We start from the raw sequence: 12297 nt of genomic DNA, 5'->3' as shown, positions 1-12297 counted from the left end.
TAAACCACGAAGAAATAGCACTACATACCCACCAAAATGATTAAAATAAAAACATTAACAAAAATGTTGGCAAAAATATGGAGAAGCCAGAACTCCTATACTTTGCTGATGGTAGTATAAAATGATATAGTCCTTTTGATTAATTTTTTTGCCAAGTTAAAAAAAGATAAAATATACATATGTCAAGCCAGGGCACATTAATTCAACTCCTGGGTATTGATTCAAGAAAAATGAAAACAAATGAAAAGTATTTAATAATAATACTTCTACAAAGTACTCCATAATATAAAAAGAAATACAGTGGCAACAACAGGAATGTATCTTAAAAACATTACCCTGAGCTAAAGATTACCACTGCCAAAAGAGAACTTATATGGTTTCATGAAGTTCTAAACAGGTAAAATTAGCCTACTCTGATGAAAATGTGAACAGTGGTTACCTCTTTGGAGACTGGAGGAATTGAATAGAAACGGCCTTGAGAGATCTTTGTGAGTAATAAAAATGTCTATATATTGTTAGAGATGTGGGTCACACTAGTGTATGCACTGACCAAAATTCATCAAATTAGATTTGCACTTTTTGCTCTATGTAAATTACACTTTGATTAAAAGTTAAGAATGAATGATACAACATTTCTACCTTTGAGAAGTAATTTATTCATTACTTCCTTCAGCCATTAAATCCTTCATTCAACCCATTCATTCAACCACATATCAAAAAAAGGGAAAATTTTCCTTAATATATGAAACTCTACAAATCAATCAGAAAAAAACCCTAGCTAATTCCAATAGAAAAACAGGCGTAGCACACAGAAAAATTTACAAAGAAAATACAAAAGAAAGATAAATAAGATATATAAAAACATACATGCTTGAACTTCACTAACTCTAAGTATAATATAAATTAATATTTTTAGCAGTCAGACTGACAAGTCAAAAATATGATATATAAAAATAAAGGATAAAATAAGGTAAGGTTACACAAACTTAGTGGAGGGCAATTTGACAATATATACCAAAATTAAACTGTATGTACCCTTTGACCTCATAGCTCTACATCTAAGCATTTATCCGATATATATGCCTATACATGTTCAGAAAATTCTATACACAGGTTTAAACAAAACAACTCAGCATTCTTTGTGTAAATATAAAATTAAAGTTGTCAGAAATCACTATCAGTAGGAGACTGATTACATTAATAATGGTAGATCAATAAAATGGAGCCTTATACATCCATATCAAATAAAATATTTTACTATCCCTAGTCCATTGCACTTCCTCAAAGACTCAATTTCTTAGATTGTAAAATATGTAGAAAATTATAAATTTGATATTAACCCTACAGTATGAGCACTGTTATAAGATTTTATTCCTGAAAATTATATGAAATATATTGGCATTCTTTAAAATTCCCATGAGATAAAGCAAAACCTGAAGAGGCCTATATTTAAGATTTTGTTACTGGGTCACTTCAGAGCCTTCTACATTGTTGCAATAGAGTTTATTCTTTAGTACAATAGAATGTCTGCTTACAGAATAAATGTTATAGTCTGCTATATCCTATTCTACTACAAATATAACGTGCACACACATACATTTTTTTTGCATGTTCTTCTGGTGGGGGTATGCCAGAAATACAAGTTGTAAAGAATTCATAAATTAATATGTTTCCAAGAGAAGAAACTGAAAAATATTTAGAAAGAAAAAGGAATTTCAATGTCTACTTACATAATTCCTACATACAACTTAATAGCATCCCTTTAAAACAGGATGGCTCCTGTTTGAAATCTAAATAAAGAAATAATCTAATTCACAGTAATAACTTTACCAATATCTATGGAGAAATTTTAAAATCTATTCTGTGAAACATACAAAAAGTCATGAATAAATTTAAAGAAATGGCCTTTACTTGCATATAAATTCAATATTATAAAGGTGTCATTTCTCCTTAAATTTATCTACATAGTCAAGGCAATCAGAAGGAAAAATGATAGATTTTTACATAGTTTGAAGGGAATTCAAAAAAAATTGTATTGAAAGTCATCTAGGAATACAAATGTGAAAATAGAAATATTTTATAAAAGAAGAGCAATCTTGGATAATGGCTGATAATTTTGGATTTCTGAATTCTGTTCCAATCATCCTTCTACTCTGTTTCTGTCCCTTTCTTTAAAATTATTTAAATGTTTATCCATAAGTCTCTTGGAAATAGTAATTTTTCAAGTGAAATGATGATAACCTAAGTGACAAACTATGAAAAGTTTTTGACTCTACTAATTTGAATCAAAGGATTTGGAGAAGAATGTTGGGGTTAACTAGTTATATAAAGAGAAAAACATAAGACCACAAATACCATAGGACAGTTGTACATAAGTGCCTGTTAACGTTTTGGAATTAATGCATCCTTGCATGAAGCACGCTATAAAATCTGTGTAGACTGGATTAGAATGAAGAAAACAAAGCCAATTTAAAGAGTAAGAACATCATTCAGACTAGCAAAATTTAACAGTACTCTGAGGGGTCTTAAGATATCAGAGGGAAAAGATAAATGGATTGCAGATAGATTTGAATGAAAAACCACCCGTAGTACTGTGAATTGAGTCGGGGAAACAACCCTGGGTATATTCAGGGCTGAAGAGCAAATAATGGGAGAAAAGGAGACAGGATCAACAGAATTGCTTAACTTGCAATTTTACTCAAGCTCAGTCTTACTAATGTAACATAGTACATTTCCCATTTTCCTGTGCCTAAAGCAATACGTTTGTGCCATCACAGCATGAGGTCTTTAATTCTCTGGTCCTCCAAATTCTTATTCATATTGGAAGGGAATATCCTTGGGCTGCAATGACAACTCACACATTGTTTCCAAGCTTAATAGGAAAAAGTAAAGAGAGCCCTGCTTTGGGTGCATCTATTCTAAAAAAAGAGAAAAAAGAAAAAAAAAAAAAGGAAACATACAAGTGTTGGACAGAACATAGCTATAAAGTTATTTTTAGTAATTTGCTTATACACTTAATCAGTGCAAGCACTATTGGGAATGAGAATTCAGGAAGGATGCTGGCTACAAATTATTATGCAAAGGTTAACTATAAGATATAATCAATTATTTAGGGGCACCGGGTTGGCTCATTCACTTAAGCATCTGACTCTTGATTTCAGCTCAGGTCATGATCTTAGGGTTGTGAGATTAAGACCCGTGTAGGGCTCTGTGCTCAGTGGGGAGTCTGCTTGAGATTCTCTCTCCCTTTCCCTCCAGCCCTACCCCCACCAGATATGCGCTCACATGTGCGCGCTCTCTCTCTCTCTCTCTCAAAACTATATAAATAAATCTTTAAAAGATATAATCGATTATTTTAAAAAACACAATGGCAGGATTCAGGAAAAGCATAAGGGATTTTCTGTTCTCTTGTTTATAATTTTCTGTTTCAAAATTTTCTACATTGGGCAACGTATTGTTTTTATGGTCAGAATCTTTACTAAAATAACTGGATATGTATCTCAGTATCTCTGTTTTCCATTACTTCAGAAACAATTTTACTTTATTATTTAATAATTATTGTGACTATTACATTGAAAGTCATGACTTCAAAGGTTCTGTTAATTTTAATATTTTCTAAAAATAATGAATTAGGGATTAAAAAAACTGAAAAATTCTTTCAAAATAATAAAAAATGTTATATCTTTTTCAGAATTCTAAGAAAGCTCATGTAATAAAATATTTAAAGTAGAATTATAACAATCTTCTTTCAGAGACTAATTTGACACACAAATGGAATAGTTTTTAAAAATATTTTACTATAATACCAATTTCTATAGATTTAAATGTTTATTTGCTATTTTATCTTAAATAGAACATTTTAAAATCAGTAACGTAAACATAAATATCAATTTCTGGATCTAAACAACAAATTTAAAGAGGCAAAAGGCGTACTCACACTGGGAGCTCACAACTTTTTCACTCCCCAAGAAGTTAATTGCTGGGATTATAGCTTGGCCTTTGCCAATGGAGCTGACAATAGTTTCCTCATTTTCTAAGATCTGTAGCTTGATGAATGCATCTGGTTTGGATGTGCGTACCTGTACTGTAACAGGATGTGGCAAAGCAACTTTAATGGAATACCTATAAAGAAAAACATTTTACTTATAAGTAACTTATTGATCTTTTCTTCAAGTCAGTAAAGGAAACTGGATAATTTACTGATATGATATGATAATCTAAAAGTAAAACCAGTGTGTAAAATTGACCCAAATCCTGGAAACGTTATTACTATTACAGACTTTGACAAAATATCTCAATATGCTATGGTCAAATGAAACAGGTATAGGATATTTATTATCATCAGATCCCAAGCAGGAAATATAACTTTTCTTTAGATATGATAAACACTTATAAAACCATGTTTTAAAAGTTTGCAGGGGGGATCCCTGGGTGGCGCAGCGGTTTGGCGCCTGCCTTTGGCCCAGGGCGCGATCCTGGAGGCCCGGGATCGAATCCCACGTCGGGCTTCCGGTGCATGGAGCCTGCTTCTCCCTCTGCCTGTGTCTCTGCCTCTCTCTCTCTCTCTCACTGTGTGCCTATCATAAATAAATAAAAAAAAAAAAAAATTAAAAAAAAAAAAATAAATAAAAGTTTGCAGGGATCCCTGGGTGGCGCAGTGGTTTGGCGCCTGCCTTTGGCCCAGGGCGCGATCCTGGAGACCCAGGATCGAATCCCACGTCGGGCTCCTGGTGCATGGAGCCTGCTTCTCCCTCTGCCTGTGTCTCTGCCTCTCCCTCTCTCTGTGTGACTATCATAAATAAATAAAAAAAAATTTAAAAATAAAATAAAATAAAAAAATAAAAGTTTGCATATGATAGATCTGCAAACTACTGACACACCAAACCTCTCCATCATAACCTCCTCTGCAGTTGAACAACTGGCAACATCCTTCAAAGTTCCACTGTTTACCAGAGTTTTTTTTGATTCATAAAAATACAGAGAAATCAAAATTAGTACCCACCACCTATATTCTCAATCTTTACCATACAGGTTGGGAATTTTTTTACAAAACAACAAAATGTGCAGTAGGCAATAGAACACCATCCCAATCCCTTCCTTGATTAAACCGGAGAGGTTTGGTTTGGTTTGGCTTTTTATTTTTGGGGTGTTCTTTTTCCTAGTTTAGGTGAATCCTCAGAAATGCTCAGGACCTTAAAAACTTTCAATTTCTCTAGAAATTTGTTTTCTGAGTTTTGTTTTTCTCCTGTATCTTAAATCTCGCCTTCTTTATCCCTCCTTGTCATTGGTTTTTGTACAAGCGCAGGTCTCACCCCACCTTTTAACAAAAAAATCAAAGCAAAACAAGCCAAAAAAAAAAAAAAAAAACTTTGACCAACACTGTGGTTCAGCCTCTGCTAATTTTTTCACTCCTTCCCAGCTTGGCATCTAGGGAGAATTGTTGATTGCCATTATCCACAACTTCATCTCTTCCTATTGGCTCACAGCACTCTACTCTGTGAGCTGAAGTGCTAACCTTGTTATTGCCAGCTTCCAGCAGCTTGTCACCACCCTATAGAAACTTCTGTTCTCATCTTTCTTGACTTCTTAGGAGAATTTGACAAGGTTGAGTCAACCCTCATTTCCCTCTTCTGCAAAAACTCTTTTCCTATAACTGTAACAACTTCTGTACCTTCTATTTCGGAGCTGTTTTTTTTTTTTTTTTTTTTTTTTCTTTTTTAACCTTCTCTCCCATTGACATTTCTGTGTCAGAGAATCTTAATATTCTGTCTGAAGTCTGACTGTCATGGTGCAAACTCTCCTGGGCATTTCCATGGGCAGAGACAGAATAATGGTTCCCAAATTTGTGTCTCTAGCCCAATTCCTTATGCAATACCACTTGGACAGTTCACTGACTTACCAATAATCAACATTTAAAAAATGAACTAATTGGGATGCCTGGGTGGTTCAGTGGTTGAGCGTCTGCCTTTGGTCAGGGCGTGATCCCAGAGTCCCAGAATCGAGTCCCACGACTGGCTTCCTGCATGGAGCCTCCTTCTCCTTCTGCCTATGTCTCTGCCTCTCTCTCTCTCTGTGTGTCTTTCATGAATAAATGAATAAATAAATAAATAATAAAATAAAAAATAAATAAAAATGAACTAATTGTCTTCCTAATGCTCAATCTGAAAATGGGTTTTCTTCTTGTCACCACTAAGTAAATGACACTTGTTGATCAACTGATCCCCCGTTAGTCCCCAGGAGTCCCAACCAACCAGGACTGTCAATTTGACTTTTCTCAGTATCTCAAAACCCTTTTTCTCTTCAGATTCACTGTCACTGCCTATTATGGTTCAGTTGTGTAACTCCATAAAAGCTATGTTGGAGCCCTGGAGTAGCTGCAATACCTCACAATGTCACCTTTCTAGGAGACAGGGTCTTTCCAAGGGAATCAAGTCATTGATGAGGTCATGGGGGGGTGCCTAATCCAATATAACTGGTAGATATCCTTAAGAGACAGGAAATTCAGAAACAGAGACACAAGGAGAATACCAGGTGAAGATGAATACAAAAGTCGTGATGATAAGTCTATAAGTCAAAGAACACCAAGGATTACCAAAAACCCCCAGAAGCTAGGAGAAAGATGGAATAGCTTGTTCCTCACAGCCCTCAGTAGGCACCATCCCTGTTGACACTTTGATTTTGATCTTCTGGCATCCCAAACTGTGAGACTGTGAGAACATTGATTTCAATTGTTGAAGCCTCCTGCTTTGCCAGTTTGTGGGACTTCATGTATGGCAGCCCTAGTGAACTAATCCACTGACCTGCTTCAGGTTGCCGTCAACATACACCTGGGTTATTTCAAAGCTTCTCCCTGACTGGTTTCTCTGTCTCCAGCTATGCTGCCCTTCATCCATTCAACACACTGCAGTCTTTTGAGTGAGGTATTTTTTTTTTTTGAATGCAGTTGTTTTTTTTCCTTCCATATTCTGTACCATTTATGATTACATATAATTTCACAATAATATGATTATAACAACCTTTCTGCTCTTAGGAATTATATTTAAAAAATATTTTTTTTTCAATTCAAGCTTTGCAGGCATAATGTCTTAATGCAAGTCTATTATGGCCATTTCTCTTAAAACTCCTCAGAGCATATTTTTCTCTCAGATAAAATCTAAATCTCTTGCCTTATGAGGCCCTTCAGGAAAGGGCTCTGCCTACCTCTCTGACCTTACTGTTTGCCATAGCCCCCTAGAACCTCAATTTGCAAACAAATGTATTCAGTTCCCTGAAAAGGTCATACACTCCTTAATTTCTGAACTTCCACATATGTTCATGAAGCAGTTCCCTCTTCACCCCCTACCCCCACCCCAACACTTAGATTGACAGTTTTAGGACCAGCTTCTAGCACTAATTTAGTAATTAGGTTAAATATCACTCATTAATCTATTAGCAGTGGCCCTGCAGTGTGATACAGTGGCTTCCTATCAGAGTAGTTAAAATACCTTATCACAATTGTTATTTTTAATTGGTGTTATGTATCCTTTCTACTTCTTCCCTTTTTTCCCTTTTCTTTGTTAACAGCCAAAGTGCAGATATATGCCAAGAAGCAGAGAGATTAAAAAGAAAATTTTCTGTCCCTTCTACTACCCCCAGTTCAAAAGTTTTCTTTCAGTATTTTCTCTAAGCTTTTACCTACATATAAAATATAGAAACAAATATAAAAACAAAACATATGTTTGGGATATACTACATCTATTGTTCTGTAATTTAATTTTGCTACTGATTATTTTACATTAGAAAAATGTATGCATGTTTTTAAAAAGAAAAAAAAAAGTTTTGAGGATGCCTGGGTGGCTCAGCAGTTGAGTGTCTGCCTTCAGCTCAGGGCGTGATCCCAGAATCTGTGATCGAGTCCCACATCGGGCTCCCTGTGAGGAGCCCGCTTCTTTCTCTGCCTTTCTCTGTGTGTCTCTCATGAATAAATAAATAAAATATTTTTTAAAAAGTTTTAAAATACAAATAGGGGCACCTGGGTGGCTCAGTGGTTGAAATCTGCCTTCAGCTCAGGTCCTGATCCCAGGGTCCTGGGATTGAGTCCCACAATGGGCTCCCTAAGGGGAGCCTGCTTCTCCCTCTGCCTATGTCTCTGCCTGTTTCTGTGTCTCTCATGAATAAATAAATAAAATCTTTAAAATAAATAAATAAATAAATAATAAAATTTATTTATTTATCCCTATTCCAAATAAATAGGAATTAGAGGGGAAAATTAACCAGAATACAATAAATTATATTTGTTCATGTATTGTCAAATAGACTTAGGTGTTTCTTTAGAAAACAAATTTATGGGGATCCCTGGGCGGCTCAGTGGTTTAGCGCCTGCCTTCCACTCAGGGTGTGATCCTGGAGACCCGGGATCGAGTTCCACATCATGCTCCTGCATGGAGCCTGCTTCTCCCTCTGCCTGTGTCTCTGCCTGTGTCTCTGCCTCTCATGAATAAATAAATTAAAAAAAAATCTTAAAAAAAAAGAAAACAAATTTACTAGTGCATATGGGATCTTTAAAACATATAATCTCTTTAAAATAATAAATATTTAGACAATAATCAAGAATTTAATATTTACAATAAAATATGCCCATCACATCTCTGTTAATACTATAGAAAAAGTAGAAATGGAAAATGTGTAACAAATATTTTCCTACAAATGATTACTATGTAATCATGAACAAGAGTTCACAAAATGTCTTAATGGCACTAGGAAATGCGTACACTAAAATGTAAGCAAAAAGGTCAGATTGGGCAGCCTGGGTGGCTTAGCGGTTTGGCACCACCTTCAGCCCAGGGCGTGATCCTAGAGACCCGGGATCGAGTCCCACGTCGGGCTCCCTGCATGGAGCCTGTTTCTCCCTCTGCCTATGCCTCTGCCTCTCTCTCTCTCTCTCTCTCTCATGAATAAATAAATAAAATCTTAAAAATAAGGACAGATTAAAACTTTAATTATATTATGATTTTAATAATGTGAGGCTATAACTAGGAAAAAAACACGCTAAGAAAATACAACAGGATACTAAGAGGATTGTTTTCTAGATTGTTTGATTACGGATGACCTTTTCTTCCATATATTTTTTTTTTAAAGATTTTATCCATTTATTCATGAGAGACACACAGAGAGAGAGAGAGGCAGAGACACAGGCAGAGAGAGAAGCAGGCTCCATGCAGGGAGCCCGACATGGGGCTTGATCCCCGGTCTCCAGGATCACGCCCTGGGCTGAAGGCTGTGCTAAACCGCCGAGCCATCCGGGGCTGCCCAATATACTTCTATATTAACAGTTAACTGTGGTCAAGCCCTCTGTGTATCTAGAGGCCCAACCTCTGTAGCCATTGTCACTGAAGGACAAACTGTCAGCACCCATCTGCTGGCAAAAAATGCCAATTTTGAGCATTCCCTTTCTGTCATAACTTATACCTGAATAAAATGTTCTTATCATTGGGTATGTAGTAATCTCTGATTTCCTTTATGGTGAAGGTATTAGATGGAGACTCTCGAGATAGGCATGGGAGTGGATTATAGGAACCAATGAGGCGCAGTTTCCATCGTGAGGATGGTACATATGTGTCACCAGTAAATGCTTCAGCTACAAATGTGTAGCCTTTCTAGAGGAAAGAGAATTAGACAGAAGTAAGTCATACTGTTAGTGTTCTCTCAAAGGTACAACATATGACTTCATAGTACTAAATTAAAATGCTTTATTATGTTTATATTTGTAAAGATCCCAATATCTCTTGATAAATAAAAATCATCAGCATTACATTTTGAAATTCCTCTTAGAAAGTGAATCTTACGTGTTTTTAGAGAAAATGAGTCACTCTAACATTTTTGTTTGTGTGTTTCTTAAGCTATAACACAAAGTGCGTAACTCTGATAGATGATTGGTATGTTTTTTCCAATTCTTCTAATGTTTCCTAAGGCAGATTTTTATCATTGCATCACCTCAGAGAAGCCCAATAACTTCCTACCTGATGTCCCTGTTTTTTTCAATACAAGATGAGAAAAGCAGAAACATTTATGGAAATGTAATTCCCTTGGGATGACAATTGATGGAAAAAGCTATCAAGTTAACAACAGATCTGGTTCCAGGGAACCCAGATATGAGTATGGAGGTGAGCTCTTTAGGTTGGAGAAAACAAGCAGCTAAGAAACCTGGGATAACATCATACTGGATAATAACTTGGTTCTACATAATTGGATATCCAGCTGGCTAAAATGTCAGTGAAGCAAGAGCATGATATCGTAACGAGATACAAAAGTTCAAAGTAATTCTGAGTTTATAATTCCAGACACTTCTAATAAGGAAGAAAAATATAATTTGTATTCCAGTTGATTCTAATGCAAAGGAAGCTCTCTGATGTGTTTAGATTTTCAGAAACAAAAATTAGAAATACATAAGACAGAACAAATTCAATACATTGCAATAAAAATCTACAGATATAACCCAGAATTATAATACCCACAATGAGATGAGAATTGCAGTACCAATAAGGACCCTTTGACATTATGTTTGGAGCAAGGAAATAAAGGAAGATAAATCATATATGCTAAAGTATTTCTACTTATAAAGTATAATTGCTATTTTCATTATTTTTTGAGTTTGTGGTACTAATGCATTAAGAAGCAAATAAAATTATATAACTGTGTATTTGTCTAGGCTCAGAGAATAAGTTTGAGAGGGGAAAAAAAAGACTTATAAAATGGTAGATGGATATTGGTAAGTGAAATTCTAAAGCTAAACAGGTGATAGGGTTTTAAGAGAGACCTGACTATTCTACACAACTTCAAGACTCTTGAGTAATAGTAACATAATATTTAAATATTTGCAAAAGACACATATAAGATATATGCAAAAACTCTTATAACTCAACAATAAGAAAACAAGCAACCTGATTAAAAAATTTTAAGAGACATCTTACCAAAGAAGATATACAGATGGCAAATAAACATACAAAAAAGATGCTCCACATGGACTATTATCAGAGAAACCAAAACAAGCATGGGATACTACTACACTCCTATTAGAAGAGCCCAGATCCATTAACACTGAAATGCCAAATGCTGGTGAGGATATAGAGCAACAGGAACTCTTATTCATTCCTAGTGGGAATTAAAAGTGGTACAGACACTTCGAAGGATACTTTGGCAGTTTCTTATAAAACTACACATATTCTTATTATACAGGCCAGCAATACTGCTCCTCGGTATTTACCCAGGAGAGTGAAAAACTTATGTCCACACCTGTCCACAGATGTTTGTAGGTGTTTTGTTCATAATTACCATAACTTAGAAGCAACCAGTATGTCCTTCAGTACATGAATAAGTAGACCAACTTTGATACAAGCAGAGAGTGGAACATTATTATTAAAAAGAAATGAGCTATTAAACCATACAAAGATACGAGAAAATCTTAAATGCATGTTTTTGAGTGAAAGAAGCCAATCTGAAAAGATTACATACTATATGATTCCAACTATACTTCATTCTGGAAAAGACAAAACTATGGAGACAGAAAAAAGATAAGGGATAGGTAGGGGTTGGGGGAAGGGGAATACATATGTGGATCACAGAGGATTTTTAGGGCTGTGAAAAGACTCTTTATGATGCCATGAGAGTGGATACATGTCATTTTACATTTGTCCAAACCCATAGAATATTCAACATGAACAGTGAACCATAATATAAACTATGAACTTTGGGGGATTATGATGGACACAATGTAGGATGATCAGCGTTGTAAATGTGCCACTCTGGTGGGATGTGTCAATACTGGGGGTAGCTGTGCACATGTGGGGGCAGGACATATGTGGGAAATCTCTGTACTTTCCTCTCAGTTTTGCTGTGAACCTAAAACTGCTCTCATCTATTGCTCCTAAGATTTGCAATGAAATATTAAAACCCTTCCAAGTGTTGTTTTTTTTTAAGATTTTATTTATTTACTTGAGAGAGAGAGAGAGTATAAGCAGAGAAAGCAGCAGGCAGAGGGAGAGGGAAAAGAAGGCTCCCCACTGAGCAGGGTGCCCATCCTAAGACCCTGGGATCATGACCTGAGCCAAAGGCAGATGCTTAATAGATTGAGCCACCCAGGTGCCCCAAAACTTTTCCAAGTCTTAAAAATTTTTTTAATTTCATTTTTTTAATCTCTAAAACAACTCAAAAGAGTTATTCAGTTTTTTATGAAGTTATATTTTTAAAAATTTATCCTTCATCCCTATAAACCAGTATTCATTAGATAGGTATGTCTTAATTTGTGCACAATAATGCACA

The 12297-nt window shown here is 35.4% G+C and overlaps 1 protein-coding gene across 3 annotated transcripts in view; it reads right to left on the bottom strand.

Annotated features, from left to right (window-relative positions):
- ADGB (androglobin) overlaps nt 1-12297 on the bottom strand; it is a 162651-nt gene that overhangs the window by 33777 nt on the left and 116577 nt on the right. For all 3 annotated transcript variants that reach the window (XM_038526280.1, XM_038526278.1, XM_038526279.1), the window contains exons 26-27: nt 9448-9635; nt 3938-4122 (exon numbers count right to left, since the gene is read on the bottom strand). In XM_038526280.1, the coding sequence (XP_038382208.1) occupies nt 3938-4122; nt 9448-9635 (373 nt within the window). The remainder of the gene's footprint in view (nt 1-3937; nt 4123-9447; nt 9636-12297) is intronic.

This window comes from Canis lupus, chromosome 1 (genome assembly GCF_011100685.1).
Source record: "Canis lupus familiaris isolate Mischka breed German Shepherd chromosome 1, alternate assembly UU_Cfam_GSD_1.0, whole genome shotgun sequence".
In the NCBI taxonomy this organism is placed as follows: domain Eukaryota; kingdom Metazoa; phylum Chordata; class Mammalia; order Carnivora; family Canidae; genus Canis; species Canis lupus.
Note: the sequence above shows the minus strand (reverse complement) of the source record. Positions and strands in the feature narration are given on the sequence as shown.